This window comes from Heterocephalus glaber, unplaced genomic scaffold (genome assembly GCF_053883595.1).
Source record: "Heterocephalus glaber isolate CG9 unplaced genomic scaffold, H.glaber_assembly_v1.0 deba00000546, whole genome shotgun sequence".
NCBI lineage: Eukaryota > Metazoa > Chordata > Mammalia > Rodentia > Bathyergidae > Heterocephalus > Heterocephalus glaber.
Window position 1 is genome coordinate 27669379 of NW_028258147.1, and position 25228 is coordinate 27694606.

A 25228-nucleotide genomic window follows, 5' to 3' on the forward strand; every position below is an offset into this window, starting at 1 on the left:
TCAACCAACATGGATCTTGGGGCTCTGTCTGCCTGCTTTGTCTACCAGTGGACAGCAAAGACACATCCTGAAGTGGACATTTTCCTTTATTCTTCCTTACTTTGCTTGTATTTTTTTCTTTTTATGTGAGTGTGAACATAGTTTCTAGATTTTGTTGTTGTTTTGTTCTATTCTTGTTTGTTTCTTCCTTCTTTCCCTTCTGACTTCTTCAGTTTCTCAAAGCTTGCATAATCTTTCTTTGTCCTTCAGCCTTGCTTCTAATCTCTTTCTCTTCTTCTATTTCTCTATTTGTTCCTCTAACTGCTTTTTTTTTTTTTGCTACCAGGGATCAAGCTCGGGACCTTGTGCTTTCGAGGCAGGCAGCAGAACCACTGAGCTAAATCCCTGGCCCTTACTGCTTTTAAATTCTCTCCCCTGAGGGCAAAATCACAATATTGAAGATATATTTGCTGTACGGAATTTTCTGGTTTTAGATTGTGGTATATAACTACAAATCTTGTTTATACAGTTAAAGGTGGCAAATTAATTATTACCACAGGTTATTTTCTAGCCTATGCTTGATGCTATTATTACTGATTATACTACTTTAGCCAACTTGACATATTTGTTCTAATCAGTTGTTCTTCCTTGAATGCCAAGATTGAGATTTCCTGAGGGGCATAAATACTCTAGGCCAATACCAAAGAACTAGGGCTAGGCCGAATAGACAGCAACTTCTCATCTCCAATAAACTGAAAGGGTAAGATCCTGCAAAAGGTTCAAAGCCAAAAGCCAGCTACACCTGGAAGACATCTGTGAGAAGCAGTCATTTCCTAAGGGTTCTCCATACTACAATAAACCTACCTAATGTAAGCAATTTACAAGCATCAACCCAGGAATTAAACTAAAAAGTAGAACACGAGAAGATACTTGAGCAATATGCAACCCCAGACTTAAGCTCACCAAAGGCAAACCCAGGAGGCAATGAGATGGAACAATCTGAAAGCCACCCACCTGGATTTTCTGAAATGGTAGCAGTGGAAGTAACAAAGAAGATGAATGAGGCTCTAGGAAAAAATCAAATTAGAAAAAATTTCTCAGATAACTAAACGGATGATGACCATAATGACAGACATAGTTAATGAATCTAGAGTAGATACAGATTTTTTAAAAATAGTGGGGCTTAGGAAAATGATGGAAACCATGAATGCCCAACATAGGAAAGAAATAGAATCCATGAAATAGATTCAAACAGATACCCAGAAGACTAAAATTCAAATGAAATACTACCCAGCAAAATGAGCCAATTGATGGTATAGGAAAAGACTTCATGAACAAAACCTCAACAGCACGAGAACTAGCAGAAAGAATTGACAACTGGGATCTCACCTTATTAAAAAGCTTCTGCACTGCAAAAGAAACCACCAACAAAGCTAATAGACAACCTACAATATGGGAAAAAACTTTTAGCAGCTGTGCCTCAGACAAAGGACTACTATCTAGAATATATAAAGAATTGAAAAAAATCAGACTCCCCAAATTCAAAGACCCAATTCAAAAATGGGCATCTGAAATGAACAGACATTTCTCAAAGAAGTAAAAGCAGCAAACAAATATATGAAAAAATGTTCAACATCACTTGTCATTCGAGAGATGCAGATGAAAACAACCCTGAGATTCCACCTCACCCCACAAAGAATGGCTACTATCAAGAAATCAACAAATAACAAATGCTGGTGGGGTTGTGGGGAGAAAGGAACCCTTCTCCATTGTTGGTGGGAGTGCAGACTGGTGCAACCACTGTGGAAGTCAGTATGGAGATACCTCAAAGAACCAGGACTAGAGGTCCCATATGACCCAGGTATTCCCCCGTTGGGTATCTTCCCAAAAGAATTAAAAGAATCATACCACAGTGATATATGTGACCCCATGTTCATAGCGGCACAATTTGTAATAGCTAAAGCTTGGAAGCAGCCCAAGTGCCCATCAACTGGAAACTGGATAAGGAAAATGTGGTTTTTTAATAAAACGGAGTACTACTCAGCCACAAAGAACAAAAAACTAGAGTCATTTGTAGCTAAATGGATGCATACCTAGGCCATACTCTTAAGTGAAATAAATAGGACACACATGTGTAAATATTGAATAGTTCCTTTAGTGTGAGAGACTGATAGTGTAAACAAGGGTTAAAATGATTTAAATGAATAATTGATAATTTGAAATAGGAAAAAAGGTCCAAAGATGAAGGAGTGAAGGGAGGGGAAGGGGAAAGGAAAAGAGGGAAAGGAAAATCTATGAGAAAAGAAAAAAAAAATGGAAATGAAATCTATGTAAATAGGGAAGGGCGGGGGGTGTGAAGGGCACACAGGTAATGGGGAAAAAATAAGAACCAAGGTATATCATGTACAGGTACAAACACCCAATGATAAATGTAAATGAACTGTATACCTAAAATATACCAATAAAAGAACTAAAAAAAAAAATAAAAAAAAATGAGCCAATTGAGGATAGAATATCAGATCTAGAAGACAGGTTTGTGGTTAGTGATCATGAAAAGAAAGATTTCTTAAAAATAGTAAGGAATCATTAAAAAGTCAATCCAACAGCTGCTAGATGATGCAAAGAACAATAACATGATTTATTGGAGTAAATGAAAAAGTAGGAGATAATGCAAACAACATTAAAAACTTATTCACAGAAGTAATGGCAGAAAACTTCCCAACCATGGAAAAAGAATTTGACATATATGTAAGTGAGGCATACAGAACTCTTAATTAGTCAAGATCAAAAAAATTTACACCAAAGAATAGTCAATATTCCATAAATTCAATAAAAGAATAGAATATTAATAAAAGAACAGAATATTAAAAGCTGTTAGAGAAAAGAAATGAATCACCTATAAAAAAAAAAAAAAAAAACCAACAGAATCACATCAGACTTCTCAATACAAACCCTTAAGTCAAAGAGATCTTGGAGTAAAGTATTTCAAGCCCTAAAAGAAAACAACCTTCAACCCACATTGATGTACCCTTCAAAACTATCTTTCAAAACTGATGGAGAAATAAGATACTTCCACGACAAAGAACACATAAAGAAATTCATGACCACCAAACCAGCACTCCAAACTGTGCTGAAGGATATTCTAGAAAGAGATAAGGAAGACAATAACTCCACGAACTCCAACAGAATGAATCCAAGCAAGGCAAGCAATTAAACAGAGGGGAAAAAAGGGAACCAACAATAGGAATATAACATGGCAAGGACAAGGCAATACATACCAATTATAACCATTAATGTTAATGGTCTCAATTCACCAATCAAAAGAAACATATTGGCCAAACTGATCAAGAAGCAAGATCCAACAATATTCTACATGGAAGAAACACATTTAATTCAAAAAGAAATTCACAGACTAAAAGTCAAAGGAGGAAAACAATATTCCATGTGACAGGAACCTGGAAAAAAGCAAGAGTAGCTATTTATTTGTAGTCAAGGTGGATTTCAAGTAAAGATTGAACAACAGAGACAAAGAAGGTCACTACATCCTGGTAAAGGGACTATTAAAGAGAAAGAGATATCAATCATAAATATATATGCACCAAGTACCAGCACATCCAACTATACAAAACAAATACTAATGAACATGAAAAATCAAATAAGCGCTAATACAATTTTAATGGGGGACCTCAATACCCCACTGTCACAAATAGATAAACTAGAGAAAAAAATCATCAAAGAAGTATCAGAACTGAACCAAACATTTGAGCAAATAAAGTCCATGTAAATGTCTACAGCATGTTCCAACCCACATCAGAATACTAATTCTTCTCATCTGCACATGGAATATTCTCCAAAATAGACCACACAGTAGCTCACAGAAAATGTGTAGGTAAATGCAAAGGAATTGGAATTATCTCATGCATATTTTCAGACCACAGTGCAATAAAACTGGAAATCAATGGCAAAAGAAACCACAAAAACTATATAAACACATAGAAAATAAACAACACTCTCCTGAACAAACAATGGGACACAGATGAAATTAAAAAAGAAATCAGACACCTTCTACAATTAAACAATAATACCAACACAACATACTGGCACTTATTCGATGCAATGAAAGTAATGGTACAAGAGAAATTTACAGTGGTACTTTAAATGCTACTTCTCTATAAATACAGATTATCAGAGACAGCCTACCTCCTACATTCAGTTCACTTACCCTTCATTTAAGGCTTTTAGTTCTTAAGTAAAAATCCCATTATTTAAAAAGTTTAAATAAAACATTAAAATAAAAACTCTTTAGACCAATTAAATTCAGTAGTAATCAAAACAGCATGATAATTGGATGAATAAAGATGTAATATATATTTATATATTTACTTTATTTGATCATAAAAGAATACAATCATATCATTTGTGACAACATGGATGGGAATTGGTGATCATTATGTTAAGTGAAATAAGCTAGGCACAGAAAGACAAGGATCACATAATCCTACTTCCATGTGGAATCTATAAAACTGGATCTCATCAAAGTTCAGTATAGAATGGTGGTTACCAGAGCCAGGGAGACCAAAGGAGAGGGTCAATCAGTGGGCTGAAAGTTATAGTTAGATAGCAATAAGAAGTTCTGGTGTTCTGTCAACACCATAGTTCTGGTGACTATAGATAATAATAATGTACTGTATATTTCACAAAGCTTAAGTTTCTTGAAGATTTTCACCACAAAGAATGATATTTAAGAAGATAGATATGTTTATTGATTTAAACACTGCAGAATATATGTATCAAAACATTACAGGACACCCTATATGGCTGTCATTTATCAATTTAAAAAGTGAATTACAATTTTTAAAAATGCAGTAACTTTTACTTGAGCACAACCAAACTAAACCATGATTCATAAACAGGGCAGCCTCCACAATCAGAGCAGATTCAGAGAACTTCAATCAACGACCTGAGCAGATATCATTTATAAAAAACAACAGAAGTGAAGCATAGGAAACAACTTAATTGGCTAGAGTCTAGCCAATCAACCAGGGCCTTCTGCCACCAGTGAAAGCCCAGTTACTGTGATCAAACACTGTAGCATTTTGCTCTTGTTGGATCCAGGGCATGTAGGTTCCCAGTCTCAATCCATGGCTGCCTACAAAATGTTATTTAGTTTTTTAAATTATAAAAAAACAAATTAGCTTCTTATATAAATCACTATTGAAGTGAATAATCATGTTCGTTTCAAAGTCTTTTTATAATAACTATGAAAAAACATATTTCTTTTGATGACAATGAAAATTCTTTTGTTTGGCAACTAGGGAGTTTAGCAGTTTATACTACAAAACTATACTAACTTAGCACTCCTCAGTACCATAATACTATAGTAGTCTAGGTCAGTGTCTCTCACATTTTGGCATGTATCAAAATCATAAGGGTAGAGTATTAGGGAGGGAAATGATTGAAAACACAGGTGCCTGGAACCAACTCCAAACCTACAAAACCAGAAGTGATGGAGATGAGGCCCAGTCTTACTCACTTCTAACATGCTTCCAAAGTCATTCTCCTGTACACCACATCTGAGCACTACCAGGCTAGGGTTTGGTTTGGTTTTTTAAACACCCTATTCCCCTGTTATTTTCGTAGTAATTTGCAAGTTCTATATCTTAATGGTCTTGTAGAATCTGTGTTATTTATTGAAAATTATATTGTACTGTTCTGGATATCTGCAATTAAGATTAACAGGCAATTTCTAAAAATTCTACTTTTGAATTACCCACAGGAAATAAAACTTGGGACTACTATTCTTTTCAAAGATGAGAGGGGCCCTCAAGTCCAAGTCAGACTGAATACTTACTAAACACTTTTAATGTGCAAGACACTTCATCATAACAGGTAATGACCAGAGAGGTACACCTCCAAATATACAAAGGTTAGTGTACTACTTCATGACATGCTGATTTACCATCTCTTATCTGTACAGAATAAACAATCTGGACAGTTGAATGACTAACTGATCAGTGTAAATAGCTGTGAGCAATTCCAAATAAGAATTTCTTTCCACATTATTTTTCTCACCTTCAATGAAAAAAATACTCTTTTCTATGGCTGTCTATAGTTGAAACTATCTGGAAAAGAAACATACAGTTGTTTTGAAGTCTTTTGTGAAATCCCTTGTGAGACTCAACTGTTGACTGTGGTTAGAATGCATTCAAAAGTATAATCAGATTGCATCACCACCATCACCTGCTCAGAGGCAAGTGGAAGAAACCTGTGCTTATGAAGCTGAAGCTGGCTTATTGTACTGCACTCTCATGTGGGCTTGCCAGAGAGATTAGTCACTATTTTGCAGCTGGCTTCAAATTCAGTTGCTGTGATACAAGTGCAGATGCAATGGTTTACCCTAATTATATTGCTCCAGTTTAATCTTTCCATTGGTAGCATATTATATACTGGCTCAAGACTGCCTTAGTTTTAAATACAGGAGACTTCACACATTTTTATCCTGATCATATTTCATCACTGTATCTTCTGAATCCACCCCAAAGTTGTCCTTACCTAAGTCTATACTGGATCTTGTTAATTAACAAAAAGGTAGGAAAAGAAATTCTTTAAAAACTTCTTAATTCTAAGAACAGACAACCCATACCCTTATCATGTAGATAACATTGTTGATGGAATTACAAAACAAAATAATTGAAAGGAAGTTTTCATGGTTTTGATCTGGATGTCCCTCCAAAGCCTCATGTGGTCATAGGCTTGATCTAGAATGTGTGAAGGTGGAATTGATTCATGATGCAATGCTAGGCTCAAGGGCACTAGGATTAAGGGTGTGAGTGCTTCCCATCCTAAGTAGTCTGAATAAGGCAAATGGGGCAGAGAGAAACTGGTAATTCTCTCATTACCTCTGCTGCCTTGTGTGTACCATGTTGTTTCTGCTCTGCTATGCCTGTTTGTCATCCCTGCCTTGGAGTCCGCTGATTATGGACTGAAACCTCTACGAACTGTAAGCCAAATAAACCCTTTCCCCTCTAACTTTGGGTGTTGGGTATTTTGTCTCAGCAATGAGAGAAAAGTAACTAAAACAGAACTGCACTTGTGACCATTAGTCAGGACATGTCAACTCGAATGGGTTAAGAAACACCTAGCAGGTGAGGAAAGCACTGTTCTGGGTGTGTCTATGGATGGCGGATCTGTAAGCCAGCAAACTGAGGGAAGAAGACCAACACTGGATGTGGGTAACAACATTTAATAAGCTTGTAGCCTGGATGGAAGAAAAAACAAAAGACAAAGGAAGCATTCCCATTCTAGAAGAGCTCCAAACTTCATGATTTCCATTGGATTGGTCTCCTGTTTCTTCAGCCTTCCAACACAAACTTACACCACCAACTCTGTAATAAACTTCCCTGCCTTCAACCTTGGACTGATGCTGTATTCTTGATCCCTTTTGTTTTATGGCTTCCATCTTCTTGGGCTGAGCAGCTAATGGATTCTCCAGTTTCCTAGCATGCAGACAGCCATTGTAGATTCTGCTGCCTCCAATCCTAAACAGCCATTATGGACTCTTCCAACTGACCTTGTAAGCATACCTATTAAATCCCCTTGCATCATTACACATATATTATCTATTGATTCTGTTCTTAGACAACCCTAAGACAAACAATGCCAGAGAAGTGAGGTTGTTGCTGTGACTGACCATGCAATTCAGAGCTTTTGGACCTGGTTCATGGGAGGACATTGGAAAGGCTTGGAGATGCCAGGCAGAGAACCCCTAGAATGCTATAAGCAGAGTTTGATGGGAAATTCTGGTTAGAGTGCAAAAAGAACAGAAGGCTGACAGCAATGCCAACGGTAAAGGCCATGTTCAGAAGGTTTCCGTTAGGAACAAGGACTCCACTGGCAGGTGAATGACTCTGTGTTGTGCTGTGGAAGAAAATTTGTCTACATTTTATCCATGTCCTGAAACTTTAAGGTAGACTGATATTAAGGGTAGCAGACTGATCTGGCAGAGGAACTTTCAAGGCAGCCCAACATTCAAGCTGTGGCATGAGTACTGCTGCCTGTTTTTAGCCAAATCTACAGTGAGAATCAGGAGCAAACAGCTCAGCTAAATATGATTTGGAAATTTTGCAGTTTCACCAGAAAGGAAGTATCTGCAAAGCTGGGGCAAAAGATGGCATCGTTACTGAAAAGATTAGCATTAAAAAGGGGCCAAGTACTTTGCACAAGGACAAGAAGAAAGATTCCTTGAGGATATTTCAGAAATCAGTAAGACCCCACCCATGGCAAGATCAAGGGTACAAAACTAAATTTTTCATTTGAGAAGAGAGTCCCTGTGATACCTGCTCATTCGGGGGGCACCTAGGAATATGTATCCTGAAGTTCAGCCATTCAAAGTCAATCAGCGGGTCGCAGCCATAGTTCAAGGGCCCCTGACTACTGCTCAAGCTGGTAGCTGACCTTGGCATCATCCACTAAAGCTGGTTTTTCAGGAATGCAGGCTGCACGAGTTATTGGGTCATGGAGACTTCCACCCAGATTTCAGAAGAAGGCCCGCAGAGCCAGGCAAAAATGTATGACAAGGTCACAGTCCCTGCCTGGAGCCAATGAAAGGGCAGTGCATGAAGCTGTGAAAGTTAAGCTGAAGATGCAGTAGAGACTCCAGGAAGTTGGAGATGCCAGCAATATGGAATGTCTGCTGAGGGATGTCACAGTAAAGGAGTAGAATCCTTCTGAGAGAGAGGACACATGGACTGCAATGAAGCAAGGCCACAGAGGCAGTAGAGCCCAGGCCCACTGGATATCATATTTTGCCACAATCTGTCAAGGGTGCAGGACATGGAGGTATAGGATTTAATGTTTGGCCTGATAAATTTCTGTCTTGCTTTTATTTGTGTCTACCCCCATTCTCCCCTTGGAAATGGGAAATGTTTACCTACTGCCATTATATGTTGGAAGTATGTAACTTTATTTTTTCAAGGACTCACAGCTAAGAGTTTGTCTTACATCTCAGAGGAGCCTTTGGACTTAAGACTTTTCTGAAATGCTAAAACTGTTAGTTCTTTGGCAACTCTTAGAAATGGGCTAAGTGCATTAGTCATAATGAGATGAATATGAGTCTTTTGGCAAACCCAGGACAGTGTGTTATGCTTCAGATCTAAAATGTCTACCAGAAGTCTTATGTTTGGAGGTGGGCCCTGGTTGGAAGAGTCAGTCACTGAGGGCATGACTAGGAATGGTATAGTCTTGTCCCTGGCTCATCCCTTCTCGCTCTCTTCATGACTGATAGGAGCTTTCCTCCATAGCCCTTCCACCATGCCCTTTTTGCCTTAGAATAAGCTCTGAAAGCCATGAGCCAAAATTACCCTCTCCTCCTTTAAGTTGTAGCAGTCAGGTGTTTTGTCCCAGCTATGGAGAAGTGACCAATACAGTATCACAAGAAATTCACGTGGGTGTATTTCAAAATACCCTTGAGGATAAAGGATTTAGGGCCAGGGATTTAGCTCAGTGGTTCTGCCACCTGCCTTGCAAGCACAAGGTCCCTAGTTCAATTCCCTGGTACCAAAACAACAAACAAACAAAAAACCACATTTACATTATAGCTAACACATCACTTGGAAAAATCACTCAAGTGCTTTAATGTTTCACATTTCCAGATTGATAATGCCAGCTTTACTGCCTGATCTAAAATTTATAATTTGTTCATTATACAAAAATGTGAAATTAATGAATAAATATTGTACAACAATTTATTCAACCACACTGATAACATAATGTCACTGTGTCAATTCTAAAAAACTGGATTTCCTTAATGTTAATTCTAACAGGTTCCCAAATATGACAATCTATAGTACTTTTTCACTTAGCTTAATACTCTAAAATAACCAAACTTGAAGTATAATTAACAGGGAAGTTTATTAAACACAATTTTATATAACAGAATATACTAATTGAATATTTATGGGTAATAGTAAACTTAAACATACATAGTAGTATAAACAAATCTTGAGGGAAAAATTTTACATTCTCTCATTCAGGTCACAGTTCCTGAATCATTAATTATAAACTAATTCCTTTGTTACTTAAACTATAAATTATTTTTTAAAGTACATGTTGTTTAATAAACACTGCATATTACTGATGTCCTGAAGTGGAAAAATGGATGAACTAAATAAGTTGAGGTAATGTTAGCAAATGTTACTGAAACCATTCCTTCACTTAATAAAATTCAGTTAAAGTACAAATCATAAAAATATTATGTGCATATCTTACATAAATTCATTTAATAAGATCAATAATTTGAAATTATTTAGGAAAAAAAATTTTTTCTCATCACTGTCCCTTTCCGTGTTATAGTACTACTGAATCCTGATTCAGGCTGCCATTCAACACAACATAAAACAATCTCTAGGATATCTGTGAGTAACTATGATAGGAGTAATTTTTGTCTCTGATTCACTCCTATCTCCTCCTCTTCATATTTAGATCTATCATTTTCTATCACAACTTGTATGCTTTCTGCATTATCCATATTATTTTTATTTTTAAAACAACAGAAAATATGTCCATTAATTTACTATACATTATTTTTTTCTAATTGACAAAAAGTCTTCAGTTTGTCTCAGACAAAAATACACAACAGCAATAAATTGTTTTTCACTATCTCCTTGTAACTCAGGAAAAATTTTCAGTTATTTTTTATTAGTACATGTTTGCAATGCATAATGATTATACTCCTTATGGGGAGTTGGCACATGTACGTAACACATCTCAATTCTCTTCTTATCCCCTCCCCCTCCATCTCTTGATCCCTCTTCCCATTTTAAAAAGATCTATCTTTCATTTTGCTCCTTATTTATGAGTGTCTTCTGTAAAAGAAACCATACAATATTTAAGCGTGTGGGTCCTTTATTTCACTTAAAATTATGGTCTCACTGGGTGTGGTGCTGCACACCTGTAATCCTAGCACTTAGGAGGCTGAGGCAGGAGGATTTCTGAAAGTTCAAAGGTAACCTTGGCTACATAGTGAGTTTGAGGCCAGCCTCAACTACATAGCAAAACCCGTTTCAAGAAAAAAAAATGAAAAAAGAAAAAATGCTGGCAAAGCTGCAGCAAAAAAAAGCAATGTAATGTTGGTGGAAATGTAAACTAGTTCAAGCACTCTGGAAGTCAATATGGAGATTCTTCAAAAAACTTAAACTAAAAATGCTATTTGACTCAGCTATTGCCCTTCTAGGTTATCTTCCCGAAAGTGTCAAGGACATTCTTATAATTTTCACCACACTCTCTTAAATGATTACATGGAAATTTTTTCTCTATGCTAGCATTCTATTTTAAAATGTTTGATAATTTTACCTATTTTATGACTTCTAACTCTGTCATATACTTTTCTCCAAATTAAAAGTCAAAACTTATACATACACGCATGTAAAACACGTATCCTTTTTAAACACTCTAGAATCCCTTAATTCTTGGGATTTTCCTGATTCACAGGTTAGAGCAAGGATTCAGTAGCAAAACTATGGCTTTAAAATAAATTTCTTTTTCTTCTGGAAACATGGATCTTTATTTTCATTTTCTAAACAAACAACTGATAACTGAGAAACTCCAATCTTAACTGCAGCAAAGCAAGAATTTTGTTTGTATTTCTCAACTTCGTGTACCCAATACCTAGTACAGAGTCTAGCACAAAGTATTCAGTTTTGAATACTTTGAACTGTTTGAATTCATGAACAATTATCTAATTTCATGAAAGCAGTAATTTCTGAAATATAGTATACTTATCTAGGTTATTCATCAGGGAGCTCACTTTGGTTGTCAATAGCTTTGTGCCTCAGATTTAGGAGAACATTATTAGACCAGCTATTCTAACAGCTATAAAGTTTGGGCCGACTCTTCTGCTGCCACGACTCACCAAGATCACTGACAAAGCTTTACTGATAAACTCAGTGGAGATTTTTTAGTTTTCATCTTATTTACAGGTCACTGTGTCTAAGGTCTTCAGAAGGAAGATATGAAGAAATATGTTTATTTTCTTCAACTGTTTCTCTGCTAAAAATACATGTTAGTAGGGGGAAACTCTACAAATAATTAAAATTCATTAAAAAACTAAACAAAAGAATATTTAAAGTTCCAAGATTTGTCAGTTTGTTTACAGCAAAAATAAAACTCAAACCAGTACTTCATTAGTTCTAGTTTCACTGCTGTTATCATCTTCAAAAACTTGTTTCAATGGATAAAGAAAATGTGTTGTTTATACACAATTGAGTACTACTCTGTCATAAAGAATAAATGTGAATCATTTGTGGGAAAATGGGTACACCTTGAAACCATAATGTTAAATGAAATAAACCAAACACACAAACCTAAATATCACATAAATATAAAGTATAGCCAGGAATATTGGTGCCTGCCTGTAATCTCAGCAAGTGGGAGGCTGAGGCAGAAGGATCACTGTGAGTTTGGGGCCAGTCTGAACTACATAGTGAGACCCTGTCTCAAAAAACCAAACCAAACCAAACCAAACAACAAATACGTAAAGTATAAATAAATAGCAAACTAAAAGATAGATAATAGAAAACAGGGAGACAGATCTTTTGCAAAAATGGAACGGAATCAAGAGATGGATAGAAGGGAGACAAATAGGGATGTAAAAAGAATGAAGATGTGTTATGTACATGTATCAACTCACCACAATGAATGTAATCATTATGTACTGCAAACATGTACTGTAAAAATAAAAAAGGAAGGTTCTGCTAAAAAAAAAAAACAACACTGTTTCAATTGTCAATTACATGGTAAAAACAGATCTACAATTGTCATTATCAATAAAAAAAATTATTTGAATATTTTCAAACAAGGTGATCAGGAAACAATTGCTCTGTACAAGTACTCAATCCCCAAATAGTCAACTTTTTCCCAACTTCTGGTTACTTACTTTAACCTTCTCATGAGGGGAAGATTTGATGCCATGGTATTTATACGCAGTTAGGGACATCTAATTAAAGTTCTGTCCTTTTCTTACACAGACCTAAAATACACTGTACACAATTTCCAACTGTTTTTTAAAGCAAAAGAAACTCAAAGATACTGGCAAAAGTCTACTGCAGATTTCTAGATTCTTAAATCTAAATCATTTCACCCTTAACCTAAATTGACATCTCCTTTTTTTATTTTAGCAATTAAGCTTTATAGATTATTTCCAAAGCATTTAACCAAGTCTGTATGGAAATACAAACTCATATTTTTAATTAAATCACCCAATTACAGGAACAGGTACACACACTTAGAAGCAAACAGCCTGGCACTTGGAAATGACACCATTCTGCTGGAGGAGCAAAAGCATATTCGATCACCAGAGAATGCTAACAACTCTCAGGGCTTTACAGAAAAGTTGAAGAGCACTGGTCAGTCTGCAAAGTCACAGAGATAAAGGTCTGCTAAAACTCCTTTTCATTCACTTTTATTTGAGAAATTTGGGATCCCAAATTTGGGATCTTAAAGAAATGAAAAAAAGAGACACTGAAAAGGAAGCAATGGTATTTAGAAGATTTTAAAGAAAAATCGATTTAAAGAAAAATCGATTGGCCAAGAGCCAATCCTACACTTCCAATTCTCATTTCAAAGATATACTAAGTATATCATATTTTAAATAAAAGTTTCCAAAGAAATTTGAACCTTGGTATTAAATGTTACTGTGTTTTGAAAATATCTAAGTTACACTTATAGTATCCCACGTCTTCTAAACTGGTTTAAAACTCCTTATTTTCATGGAGGATCTTGTAAAACTGAATCTACTACTGAATCCACATTTATTAAAATACTACTTACAACACATTTCAGAGAGTCACTAATTGTTAAATATTCCAGAAAACCCTGGAAATACTAAAGATGTGAGATCTTCAACTACAAAGTTTTACATCAGAGAGTCCTTGAACTATTAAAGTCTCAAGTTAAACACATTCCATTCTACAAATCCTGCTAGTGATTCCACTCAGAAATTTTTAACTTTTGTCGCTGAAATTTTTTCCATTTTCTATGTTGATTCATTGAAGTAATACATTAGATGAATCTCTCTGCCTTTTTCTTTTTAATGAGGAATCTCCTAGGAAAACACAACTTACTAAGTTGACTCAATAAGCTATTCTATAATTATTAGTTCACACAGCATAGAAAGAGGTACCCACTAAAGATATACCAGACCAGAGAGTTTTTACAAGTAAATGCTAAAATTAAACTTATTCAAGTTTTCCCAACAAAGTGTTTAGAAAACAAAAAACACTTTCCATTTCAGTTAATGGATCTAATATAACCTTGAGCCAAATTTTTCAAGGATAGCACAAGAAAGGAGATTTAAAACTATACTCATAAAGCATACACATATACTCATGTAAAGATCTGAAAACTAATATATACTAAAGAATCCAGTAATTTTTAAGTACTAAAAATAAAATACATTTTAAGTTTACTTCGGGAAGTAAACATAAGTTTAAACAAGGCTGTTTAAACATTAAGGAAGCTATCTGTTCACAACATTAACAGATTAAAGGAAATATTTGATCAAGAGGGCTTTAAAAAGGGCATTTAATAATACTTGCTTATTTATATTTTAAAAAATCATTAGCAAATCAGGAGTAACCACATAAACAAGATATACTGTATTTAGTTGCTAAATAAACAAGTAAGCCAACATTATAAGCAGATACTATTGCAAACATTATAAGCAGTTTCTCTACTACCAAAAATGGGGGAAAGATGCCTGCTTTGATATTTCTATTCAAAATATTAAAAGTCCTAGATAATGCAATGTCAAAAATTAAAATACAATCCACTAGGATTAGAAAGAAACAAAATTGATTACACTTTAAAATTTTTTAAGTAGTTTTTAAAAATCAACTATATGCGCCGATGCTGGCAGTAAAGAGAAGATGCAGCCAAAAAAAAAAGAGAGAGAGAAGATGCAACTGTGTGGTGTGTGTACATGCACAGGCACTGGAGATCAGATCCAGGGCCTGGCAAATGCTCTACCACCGAGCTACAGCCTAGCCACCAGAATGCTTATATCCGACTTAGAAAAACATTGTTATTATTTATTAAAGTTAACACAGACAGGCCTGTAATTCCTTCTAGAATCAAAATCTGGAGGACAACCCACATGTGTGCACCATGAAAAATGTACAAGAATGTTCATAATAGCATTTTTGGTTTATTGTAATTGAGCTTTTTATTTTCATATAATCACAGATTCGTGTGCAGGTAGAAAGTGACACAGAAAGATCCCACCATACCCTTTATGCAGTTTCACACAACTTACAATTCTTTAGTACAACACTGCAACCAGGATATTGACACTGTTACAGTCCAGACACAGAACATTTCCACCAACAGAATTCCTTGTGCCGCCCTTTTCAGCCATGTTCACAATCCTCTCACCCCCACGCCATCTGTAACCACTGGCAACCACTAATCTGTTCACCATTTTCTCCACAGAATGTTGTCATTTCAGGAATGTTATAATAATGGAGTTATACCATGTGTTACCTTTAGGAACTGGCATTTGTCACTCTGCATAATTCTCCGGAGATATATCCAGGTTGTTGTGTGAATCATTAATTTGCTGCTTTTTACTGCTGACTCTTATCCCATGGTGAAGGTGTAACACAATGATTTAACCATTTACCTGCTGAAGGATACTTAGGCTTTGTGTGCTTTGGGACTACTATGAATATACCTGCTACAAGTACTTATGTTCAAGTGTTTGTGTGAATATATATCTTCAGTTTTTCTGGGATAAATGCCCAAGAGTACAATTGCTGAGTCATATGTTAACTACATGCTCAGGCTTTTTGACTTTTTTTTTTGGTACCAGGGATTGAACTTGGATCCTCGTGTTTGCGAGGCAGGCGGCAGAACCACTGAGCTAAATCCCTGACCCTGTGCTCAGGTTTTTAAGAAACTGAAAAACTCTTTCCAGAGTGATTGTACAATACCAACATTAATATACCATCTGCCAAAATTAAATGATCCAGTTTTTCTTCATCCTTGACAGTATTTGGTATTATCGCTGTTTTCTGTTATTGTTGTTGTTGTTGTTGTTTGGGTTGTGTTGAGCTATTCCGATACTGGTGCAGAGGTACATTATCAAAGTTTTAATTTGCATTTTCCTAGTGGCTAATGACATTGAACAATTTTTACATGCTTGTTCACTATTTACAGATCCTCTTCAGTGAAATGTATCAATGTCTTTTGCTCATTTCTAATTTTAACTGTTCAGTTTTGAGAGTTCTGTAACTATTTTAGGTACTAGTTCTTTCATAGGCATGTGTACTGCAAATATTACTTCCCACTTTATCTTGTTCTTTTATCCATTTAGGTCACTCACAAACTAAATGTTTTGGATTTTTTTTTTTTTTCGTACCAGGGATCAAACTCAGGACCTTGCACTTGTGAGGCAGGCAGTGGCACCACTGAGCTAAATCCCCAGCCCCAAACTAAATGGTTTTTAATTTGATAAAGACAAATGTATTGCTTTTCCTCTGCATTAGATTTTTTTATATCAAGTCTAAGAATTTTTTGTCTAACCCCAGATTTTCAAAAAGTTATTTTGCCTAAGAACTATATAGTTTCATATTTAAAACCATGGTCCATTTTGAGTAATTTTTATATAAAGTGTGAAAATTAAATCAAGGTTCATTTTTTGCCTCAGAATGTTTAAAACACTTTTAATAGTAAAACAAAATGGCAAATGTTCATTGTCAGAACATTTTTATAAGATGTGGTATATTCATCAACAGAATCTCAAAAATGAAAGAACTGAAGGTACATGCAGTAATAGATGAATTCCAGATAGCTAATGAGCCAAAGAAGTAAACTGCTGAAGAACATTGTATACATTGCAATTCTATTTATATACGGTTCTAAAATATACAAACTATAGAGATAAACAAATACACTGAAACTATATAAAAAGAGAATAAAAAACAGAATTTAGCAAGTGGAATTTACCCAAGACGGGGGTAATATGGAATGAGACTGGGGAGCTTCAAGATGAACAATAAATTCTATTTCTTTAACCGAATGGGTACACAAGTGTTCAATATACTGTCATTTTGAAAATTGTCTATTAAAAAATTCTTTTAAAAGGCTATTTTAAAAATTGGTATATGCATAAGAACTAAAATTAATACCCAGTAAGATATGTTGTTTGAAGAATGTTACCTCTGGGCCGAGGATTTAGCTTAGCGCCTGCCTCACAAGCACAAGGTCCTGAGTTTGATCCCCGGAACCAAAAAAAAGAGAAGAAAAGAATATTACCTCTGGCAGTCACAAAACATTGCAAAATATAATACAGGGACACAGCAAATAGACTCTTGTTTAGGAAAAACTTCTGGGCAAACCCTACTCATCCCACAGCCTCGCCCACTCTAATAGGTTCAGTCCCTGACTTTCTTCCAAGTCTCACAGTGGTTCACTGCCCCTCCAAATAGTATCTTCTGCTTTTTTTTTTTTTTAACAGCATCCTGCACTCCTCAGTTACCACTGCCTAAAAAGAACACCAATATTCAGCCTCTCCAGCTTATACACAGAGCTCATCTTCTTAAGAGATGAGCGAAAACAAAGGGTGACTCTCCTGAGGATAGTTAATGAGGATCAATAATCTCACTTAAATTCATCTTGGAAGTTAACCCATGTATTATATATTTATACAAATATAATTCCAAAATATTTGTGAATACAGATAGAAGCAGAAAAAAGAGAGTTCATTTCAAATGGTTATGAATTAAAATTCTTTATGAAACAATTCCTTAATCATGCAGGAATTTACAAAATAAATAAGAAATTACTATGCAAGGCACCAAAAGACTGGGTATTGAATAGTATGTTTAAAGGTTAAGATTCTACTCTCCGTTGTTAATCTTTCTCTCCTCCCCTTCTCTCTTCCTCTACCTTTCCTTTCTCCTGCTTCCCTCCCTACACTTCTGCCTACGATCAAAAGTAATCCACCCAACATAACTATCTACACTTGTATGTACATACATGTATCTGCAATGCTGTAATAACTTTCCTTTAAACCATGTAAAAGGCTTCCTTTAAACTTAATCTCTATGACCACTGTAAAAACCCTCTGTCTCGAGCAATCATAGTTATTCATTTTGGTCAAATCAATTTAATATTTACTCATTATAAAATATAATTTTATGATGTCTGAAACACTGTAAGGTACAGAAAAGTATGCTACCATTTTAATAGAATTTACTTCTATTTTGTGAGATCTGCCATACAAAGGAAAAATATATTTATGCATTTCAGAAAGTTTCCTTTAAGCCAATCACTGTGGCACATGCCTATAATTCTATTTCTCTGGGAGGCTGAAGCTGGAGTATCTCAAATTCCAGCTCAGACTGGGAAATTCAACAACTTAGCAAGACCCTGTCTTAAAATAGAAATAAAAATTTAAAAAGGACTAGGGACATAGTTCAATACAAAGGCCTTGTGTTCAATCCCCAGTACCACCACCAAAAAAAGGAAAGAAAAACAATTTTCCTTTAAATGTGAATTATAAATTCACATTTGAATTATAAAGCACTACTGCTTTGGTAAAAGATCCTATAAATTTCTTAATAAAATGTTAAACCTGAGGATGTAATGGTGTCTAATAAATATATAGGTGGCTGAATTAGGGTCACTTGAGTAACTAATACAAAAACAATTTATAATATATATATGTATCCAGTTTTATATATATAAATAACTAAAGCTGAGCAATCAATAATTTTGTCATACTGCGTCTACAAATACCTTATTCAACATTAACCAGTAAATCAAGGGTGAAAAGGAAGGCTGTAAATCACAAAGAAAAGATTCATTTTATTCTTAATTCCTACTTAAATCTATGTATAATGTTAAGTTACAGACAGTTAAGGAGAAGCTGTTGTTTTGAATATGTAATTGCTATTTAGATGATAATGGCATGGATGTCTCAGTAGAACCATGATCCAAATTTGAATGAAGTCTTAATGAAGGAGGCTAGGAGAAGAATGACTAATGAAATACAACAGTGTCAGCAACAGACCTTAATGAAGCAAATTACTTTCAGCACCTTTGTAATTCAGCAGAAGCTGCATTAAAAAAGTGACAACTAAAGGATCAAAAGCAGGACCTTTGCAAACTAAACATGCTTAAAACATGACATCACTGTCTGGGCAACAAGGCATTGTGGAAAGCAGCCTCAATGTTTGGGTTTTACAGCTCACATTGCAAAATAACTACATTAAAAGATCTGGCTAGGCAAACCAGTTTCCTTAGAAAGCATCTTTATATTTCAAGTTAATGACATTTCTGAAAAGAAAAGGAATTCAAATGCCCAAGGATATCTTGGCTGATTTTTAAAAAGCATTCGATATTAACACTAAGAATAGCTTAAAGGCAAAATTAAACTGGTTTCTGGATCACAGAAAACTAAAGAGGCCTCTTTTTCTCCCCAAAATATAGTTTCTTCTTTCATTGTTAGATTTATGAAACATACAATGTATCCTACTTAGTAAGTGATGGAATCACATTACATATTCACATTTTAAAATCAACTTCACTTTTACAAAATCACACTGAGGCAATCTGAGAGCATATGGCATTCCCACTGCCAAATGGAACATACGTTACCATGTTTAAAGGATTTACCCAAGGTAACGTGGATGATGGCACTAGAAACTAAACACAGGCTCTAGCTTTGAAGGGAGTTATTCAAGGCAAGTAAAAAGGACTACAGTTATAAATTTAACTTGATACTCATAAGGGTATTTGCTCAAGTCTTCTAAGTTATAATTGGGTAATAACATTACTGCAGGCAGAACAAGGAGCTATTAGTGCAGATATAATATTTGTTGTTCAGATCAGTATTCACACAATTAAAGAAACTGATTTTTGCCTCTTTATTCCAACTTCTCAAATATATACACAAACAGCAATTCTACTAATCCAAGAATGCTAATGCAACTGTCATGTATTTCTAATCAGAAAACAGCTCAATATATTAATTAATGCCCTGACATATTGATTTTACTGCTTCTGGGAACTGCCTGAAAATGGTTTGCTTTCAAAATTTAGAAGAAGCCAAGAATTAAGCCTGGCAGAAAGATTCACTGTCATCTCCTAGGGCCACTTTAGGGTATTAATCATCACTGTAAATGTTTGTACTACATCAGATTCTATTTTTAAACCAAAGCAAGAGTCTAAAGACTTTGTTGCCGGTGTAGAGATCTCTTTAGTTGCTTTTCAGTGAGGTATTTTGGGCGTGGCTAACTAATCCTTTGCCACAGCCCCAAGATCCAACCACCTTCATTATTTTGGGAAAGGAGGTTGCAATGTAGAAAAAAAAAATGTGCCAGCTACTCCTCAGACAAAAGACCAATAACTAGAACATATAATGAACTAAAAAAACTTACACCCTCCCCAAATTTAAAGACCCAATTTAAAAATGGGCATATGAAATGAACAGACACTTCTCAAATGAAGGAATACAAATAGCCAATAAATACATGAAAAAATTTTCAACATTACTGCTCATTCAAGAAATGCAAATTAAAATAACATTGAACTTCCATCTCACTCCAAAAAGAATGGCCACCACGAAGAAATCAATCAATAACAAATGCTAGCAAGGCTGTGGAGAGAAAGGAACACTTCTCCCTTGTTAGTGGGAGTGTAAACTGATACAACTACTATGGAAATCAGTATGAAGATTCTTCAAAAAAACTACAAGTAGAAATTCCATTTGACCCAGCTATTCCTCTTCTAGATATCTTCCCAAAAGAGTTCAAGACATCATGTTATAGTGATACATGCATATCTATGTTTATATATAGCAGCACAATTCATAATAGCTAAATCTTGGAACAGTCTATTTTGTCTACCAACAAATGGATCAAAAATGTATTTATACACAACAGTCTATTGCTCTGCCATAAAGAATAAATTTGAGTCGTTTGTAGGAAAATAGATGCACTTTGAGACTATGTTAACTGAAGTAACAAAGACACACAAACTTAAATATTGCACGGTTTCTCTTACATAAAACCTCAATATATACATATATATATAGAATGAACTATATATACAATAGTGAAATAAAAGATTATAAGAGAAAAGAGAAAGAAAAAAAAGATATTGTAATCCAGTGAGGACAATGTATATAAAAGTGTACCCTGACTTAGTACAATTGTCTTACATGTTTTATATGTTCTTTGGCCCATTAGTCTGTTTTTCAATATGTATATATAATTAACTTTATATGGTCTGATAAAATAAATATATCTGATGTTGGAAAAATAAAAGGGGAGTGGGGGGAAGAAGAGAATTGAAATGTGTTCTCTGCATGTACCAACCCCTTACAGTGGATATAATCATTATCTACTGCAAACATGTACTAATAAAAGTTTTAAAAAATTAAAATAAAATATGGGGCCAAAAATGAATTCAATAAGGATAGTATGTTTTTAAAATTTTTTTATTGCCCAATGAATATTTTGAAGTAAGTTTATTTTTATTTCTGTAGTATAATGATTTAATTCTAAAATAAAATATACTTGATTTTTATGAGCAATCGAATAAATAAAAAAAACCAAAGCAAGTCAAGGTGGCCTATCTAAAAATACAAAAACCAACAGATAGGATGGAGACCTACTGGTTAAGAACACAAATAGGCAAACTACCTTAAAATTCCAGCTCTGTCGCTTATTAACTGTGCAACCTTCGTTGGACACTTAGTTCCCCCATTTATGAACTGGAAATACAGTACTAAGTTTTTAACACTGGTGTATAAATAAGTTAATATTAGTAATCATCATTATTATCATTATTGGCTCCCAGTACGTGTCTTGGATAGATTACTTAAGCTTTGTGAACCTCATTTTCCCCGAATCTAAAAAATGATACCTAACATTTTCACATGAACCTTTAGGAACTGCCTTAAAAATATAAAAAATATTTTATATTACATAGACTGTTACACATATATTACATATATTGTTAGCACTGCAATACAGTTTTATTTTTCATAATCATTGAACCTAGAATGGTTCCCATGTTCTGCTGGTATTTCCTTAACATGTCCCTCTCTTCTCTACACATACATACTCTAGCTAGCAAACCTCGACTGTGTTGAAAACATGCTCAGCCTCACTGCATCTATCTCTTCTAGACTTTCCTAAACCCTGCCCCAAAAACTAATGTGCTAGACTTTAAAAAAAAAATCCCTCAAAAGGTGGTTATCCATTTTGTTTGGATTCAACATGGATTTCACATATATATCTGTACTCATTTTTACTCTTTCTCTTCCCCAAATCAGTCAAAACACAAATACTACACAGGCTAATGGCTCTAGTTTGAATATGTCACCCAAAGTTCATATGCTGGAAATTTACTCCTCAATGCAACAGTGTTAGAGCATGAGGCCTATGAAGATGTGACTGTTAGGGCTCTGGCCCCAAGACTGGACTAATGTCTTTACTGTGGGAGTGGGTTATTATGGGTTTGTCTTAAAAGCCAGTTGGCCCTCTCTTCCTCTTCAGTTCTCTTGCCCTCCACCTTCTGCCAAAGAAGATTCTCACCAAATGTAGCCTCCTAACCTTGGACTTGCCTGCCTCTAGAACAAATTATTTCTTTCTAACTTACTCAGTCTTACACATTCTGTTATAGCAGCAGAAAACTAAGACTGTTACCTATTTTCTTTGTAGCACCCTGGCTCGATAACTTTAAATGGTGACTTTGAAAGTTTATTCTAGAGGACAGTGATTTCATTGTTTTTTACCCCCCCCATGCAAAAATAACAACAAAGGCTTCATAGCAAAACTGAGCAGAAGGTACATTATACCTGCCACTCCATGTACATAACCTTCCCCATCATCAACATCCTCTACTACAGTGCCCCATTTGTTACAACTGATGACTCTACACTGACACATCACTATAACCCAAAGTTTATATTTCACAAAAGGTTCATACTTGGTGTTGTACACTCTGAGTTTGAAGAAATTTATAATGACACAGTTTTAGTATCATGAGTAGTTTCACTGCCCTAAAAATCTAGTTTTATAAGTTCAGCAATTTCATGTTTAATTATATGCACTAATAATGGAAATAACTGTGTGATTATCAAATACTGGATTAGATAAGTATAGTACTTATGGCCAAATGTTTATATACAATATGTGTTAAACCCTGACAATAACACACTGAATTTGAACAGTGGGTAAAGGTTGTAGATAGCAGACCCAATTTGATTACATATATATAAACCTGTTTATATTATTATGATTACACCATCACTGATGACATACAAAATTACTTTTTCAATGTCCAAGCACTCTAATAATGTAGGTGGTTATTTTTTATCAAAACCATTAAAAGTCTAGTTTTTATAATTCAGTTATTTTTTCAAAATACAATCTTAATAATGACAAAAACTAAATAGCAGGGCACCAGTTACACAAACTTCATACCGTTATCTTGGAAGTTCATATACCGCCTTATTTTGTGCAGTACAGTAAGAGGCTTAGGTTGAGATCCCACTATTGCACAAAACTCAAACACAAAAACTCAAAACACAAAAATCAATGATTTACAAGATGTGAGAATAGGCACACCCTTCAATGCAGAATAACAAGTCAGAAAAATAACGTCACTAGCGTCTCATGGATGCCAAGGAGTACCGTGATTCAGTCTGTATCAGTCCTCTTCCGTACCTATAGCCTCATACTGTGTCAATCCAAGGTTGTTTTTTTTTCATTCGGATAACGGACACTATTCAAGATCTGCCTCATTTTCCCTGCCTATTTTATTTCTACCCAAATAAAATACATCATCATTTTTTTAAATGATGAAGCTTTCATAATTAAAAGCAATCTATAAATTAATCTGGCATTTGAGAGCACAGACAATTCTCTAAGGCAGCAATTCTTAATTCTTGATCTCAACATTCTTCACACTCTCAAAAATTCTCAAGTGTCCCAAGGGCTTTATTTATATCAGTTATAATCTACTGATATTTTTCATATTAGAAATTGAAACATAAATGTGAAATATATTAATTCATTTAAAATTTGTTTGCATGTTAGCATAAATGATGTTTTTATGAAAAATAACTTTTCCAAAACAAAAAAAAATGCAATTAAAAGAATAGCATTATATTTCTGCAAATTTCCCTAATTTCTGGTGTAACAGAAGACAGCTGTCTTCTATATCTGCTTCTGCATACAGGCTGTAGTCATGTGTTATGTGGTGGAAGTATATTAAAGAAAACGCAGCCTCACAAACATATGCTTTTGGAACAGGGAAGATTTCACAGATTCCATGAGAGCCTCTTCTTGAGAACTGTTGCTCTAAGATATGCCTATGTTTCATAGCTAAAACATCTTACTGGCCAAAGAAGGGACTAAACCTTGGCTCTGAACTGAGGACAAACTGCTAGCAAGTCTGGTGTTGGAGGTTCCTATATTTTAAATTTTAAAACCAAAGCCAGACTCTCCAGGATACAACATAGCTAAGAAAACATGTTTTCAAAAATAATAGGGTATTTTTTGCCATAGTATGTTAGATCCATATCATGGACAAATTTTGTTTTTTTAATAAAAGAAAATTCAAGTACTAGTAAAATGGTACTTCATATTTAATAGCCTAAAATTCTGTAGTGAAATAAACTGGATCCATACTTTCTTCTTTAGTCTAGCCTTTGGTTAAAGATCAGTTTAAACAGCAACCTTAAAGAACATAAAAATTCAATAATTCAAGGAACTATATGATTTTTATTGTAGAAGCCTCAAATTAAGCAAATTTTCAAAATCTCTGAAGAAAATCAGCAACATCAAATGGATTTTAGTCATTATTTCAGTAGGTAACAGCAATTATTTTTGGCAAGTAAAATAAATTACAGCTGTATTCAATTATATGAAGAGTTATTCAGTGAAAGTCTGGCAAGGAAGAATTTTAAAAGCAAGCCGTAAATTCAGTGTAGTGCTAACCAGAAGACTGGCTGACGGCATTCTCCTGGGATTCTGCTATGGATGTTCTTAGGGCTTCAAGGAACACATAATAAATTTGCATTCCCCCAAGACTACCAAAGTGGATACAAGAAAAAACTCCAGTGGTTTTCCCCTATATTTAGGAGAATGAAGTTTTACAGGTGGGCACTAGAATAACTGTCCATTAACATACAAACTAGTTGACTTGGCTCTCAGCATTTTTTTACAAAAGAGAAAACCTG

At 34.8% G+C, this 25228-nt stretch overlaps 1 protein-coding gene and 1 pseudogene across 3 annotated transcripts in view; both read right to left on the reverse strand.

Annotated features, from left to right (window-relative positions):
- Nucleotides 1-25228, reverse strand: part of Umad1 (UBAP1-MVB12-associated (UMA) domain containing 1) — a 237611-nt gene that overhangs the window by 165722 nt on the left and 46661 nt on the right. Inside the window, exon 3 of one of the 2 annotated variants that reach the window (XM_087204453.1) lies at nucleotides 17191-17238. The exons of the other annotated variant lie outside the window; for it this stretch is intronic. Coding sequence (XP_087060579.1) covers nucleotides 17191-17238 — 48 coding nt within the window. The remainder of the gene's footprint in view (nucleotides 1-17190; nucleotides 17239-25228) is intronic. 2 annotated transcript variants of the gene reach the window in all.
- Nucleotides 1-25228, reverse strand: part of LOC147829657 (RNA demethylase ALKBH5 pseudogene) — a 90221-nt pseudogene that overhangs the window by 35819 nt on the left and 29174 nt on the right. The gene's annotated exons all lie outside the window — the stretch shown is intronic.